This window comes from Poecilia latipinna, unplaced genomic scaffold (genome assembly GCF_001443285.1).
Source record: "Poecilia latipinna isolate Pla-1442-1.1 unplaced genomic scaffold, P_latipinna-1.0 Scaffold2895, whole genome shotgun sequence".
Lineage (NCBI taxonomy): Eukaryota > Metazoa > Chordata > Actinopteri > Cyprinodontiformes > Poeciliidae > Poecilia > Poecilia latipinna.
Window position 1 is genome coordinate 7,042 of NW_015115511.1, and position 3,007 is coordinate 10,048.

The 3,007-nt window shown below is 41.1% G+C and overlaps 1 protein-coding gene across 1 annotated transcript in view; it reads right to left on the reverse strand.

Moving 5' to 3' along the window:
- Positions 1-366: 366 nt before the first annotated feature.
- The window catches only part of LOC106939505 (protein NLRC3-like), a 32,038-nt gene continuing 29,397 nt past the window's right edge, over positions 367-3,007 (reverse strand). The window contains exon 5 of the mRNA XM_015021908.1: positions 367-2,179. Within this exon, the coding sequence (XP_014877394.1) occupies positions 375-2,179 (1,805 nt within the window). The 3' untranslated portion in view covers positions 367-374. The remainder of the gene's footprint in view (positions 2,180-3,007) is intronic.

Here is a 3,007-nt window from a genome sequence, read left to right on the forward strand (position 1 = left end):
TTTTATAAAAACAGTCAAAAATCCTCAAAGGTGAATTATGGAGCAGCAGCTCAATGAGTGAAGAGAGTTTAAAGTTTAAAAAGTCTCTGGCTGATTGGATCTGAGAGGAAATAGACATTTTCTAGAGTTCAGGGTTTTCTATTCATTTCAACCTGAAAACTGATAAAAAGTAAAAAAATTTAAATGATCAAAATGTCTAAAAACCAGAAGCTGCAGCTGTCCTGGATGAACTGAATGTTTAGATGTTTGAAATCATCCAGAAGATGAAAGAAGTATTTAAAAGCCAAAAACATCCAGAAGTAACTTGAAGAAAGAAGAAGAAACAGGAGGACAATAGTGCTGAATCAGCATTCACATGATGAAAACATCTGGACTCACCGAGCCTTTCTGCAGTTCCTCACAGCTGGAACCAGTCTCTGTCGTCCATCTGGTGATGTGTTGTACTTCTCCAGGTCCAACTCATCCAGAACCTCTGACATCTGCAGCATGAAGGCCAGAGCTGAACAGGCAGTCCCTGAGAGCTGCTTCCCTGAATCCAGCAGCCATTGGATCTCCTGATAAAATGAGAGGTCATTCATCTCCACAAGACAGTGGAAGATGTTGATGCTTCTGTCAGGAGAGATTCTATCAGTGTTCATCTCCTTCAGGCTGGTGATGATTCTGTCATGAGAGTTATAACCAGTGAATATTTTCTTCATTATGTTTAACATTCCCGTCCTGCTTTCTGGACGGTTCTCTGTCTGACCCAGCAGATCCTCTAAGTGTCTCTGGTTGGAGTCCACAGTGAGACCATGAAGGAAGCGGACAAACAGGTCCAGGTGGCCATTTTCACTTCTGAGGGATTTCTTCATGACTTTCTTCATGAACTCACCCAAAGAAATGAAAAAATAATATTTTCCCAGCAAACTCTTGATCACTTTTGTTTTCCTCCAGGTGGTGAAGCAGTGGAGCATGTAGACGGCAGCCAGAAACTCCTGGATGCTCAGATGAACAAAGGAGTAGACGGAGATGTTGCGCGTTCCTCTCTCCGTTTTAAACATCTCAGTGAAAACTCCTGAGAACAACGCAGCATCTTTGATGTCGATGCCGCACCGTTTGAGATCTTTGTCATAGAAGATCAGGTTTCCCTTCAGCAGCTGATCTAAAGCCAGTCTTCCTAGAGACTCAATCAGCTTCTTGTTCTTTAAATTCCAGATAGATTTTGTCTTTCGTCGTCCATCATACTTTTCCTCCTTGATTTTGTTCTGAACCAGCAGGAACTCTATGTACATCTCAGTCAGGGTCTTGGGCAGCTCTCCTTCCTCTCTGGTCTTCATCTTTTCCTCCAGAACTTTAGCAGTGATCCAGCAGAAAACTGGGATGTGACACATGATGTGGAGACTTTTTGATTTCTGGATGTGGGAGATGATCCTGCTGGCCTTCTCCTCATCATCTCTGAATCTCTTCCTGAAGTACTCCTCCTTCTGGGGATCAGTAAACCCTCTGACCTCTATGACCCTGTCAATAGACTCATCTGGGATCAAACTGGCTGCTGCAGGTCGTGTGGTTATCCAGAGGAGAGCAGAGGGAAGCAGTTTCCCCCTGATGAGGTTTGTCAGCAGAACATCCAGTGAGCTGGACTCTGTAGCATCAGTCAGGATCTCCTTGTTGTTGAAGTCCAGATGAAGTCGACTCTCATCCAAGCCATCAAAGATGAACAGAACCTGGAACTGTTCAAAGTTACTGATTCCTTTGGTTTCAGTAAAGAAGTGATGAATCAGTTCCACCAAGCTGAACTTTTTCTCTTTCAGCAAATTCAACTCTCTGAAGGTGAATGGAAATATGAACTGGATGTTCTGGTTGGTTCTGCCCTCAGCCCAGTCCAGAGTGAACTTCTGTGTTAACAGTGTTTTCCCAATGCCAGCCACTCCCATTGTCATCACTCTTCTGATTGGTTGACCACTTCCTGGTTTAAAGATGTCTTCTCTTCTGATTGTTCCTTGTTTCCTGGATGCTGTTTCAATCCGTCTGACCTCATGTTCCTGGTTGACCTCTCTAGTTAACCCCTCTGTGATGTGGAGCTCTGTGTAGATCTGGTTCAGAAACGTTTGATTTCCATGTTCAGCGACGCCTTCACAGAAACTTTGGAACATCGTCTTCACAGACTGTTTATGGTCATGTTGACACTGAATATGAAAATCTGAAAAAAAGAGACACACAAGAGGAGACAGTTCATCTAAATATAGGGTATACAATTATTTTTGATGTTCTCAGAGGGGATTTAGATACAAACTTTTATGAAGAAGAAAAATCAATAACTTAAAAACTGCTCTTATCTAAATATGAAAGTTAGCGCAACTTCGGTTTCTGAGGAAGCAGAAAATTTGAGATTTAATTTGTGATTTTCTGCTAACTTAATCTTGCGCTCACTGAGGGAATGGATAAAAAAAGTAAATAAATACATAAGCTAAAACTTCAAGGAAAAAAAAACTAAAAACCAGGTACTTGCTGCACAAACATGATTAAATTAGTTTTTCTCATTAAAGCTCTTTCTTATTTTTCTCTTGTTGAAGGTTTCAGTTAATCAGACTTTTCCCACAGAGCGACCTCTGACCTTTGAGTATGAGAGTTTTATCAACGTGTTTCATTTAAAATGGCATCCTCTTTGAGTAATGTCTGCAAGCTGGAAACAAAGAACCAAACTGGCCACTTTATTAGGTACACCTGTCCAGTTACTAGTTTATGGTTGAAGGTGAAAGAAAGGCAGCAGGAGCTGAGATGAAATCATGTTACAAGCAAACCACAACACATGCAACCATGAAGCAATTCACGATCAGTTGCAACAATAGACTGAGAAAAATTTAGTTCAGATGTAAAAATAGCAAGGCTGTTTAGTTTTTTGATAAATTTAAACCAAATTTTGTCACTTGGAAGTCGGCATGTTTGTGCTGCAATGTATTCCTGGTAAATGACGTAGGCTAGGTGCTAAGTACAAACTTCTTCCATCCACATCAGTAATTTTTGCGTA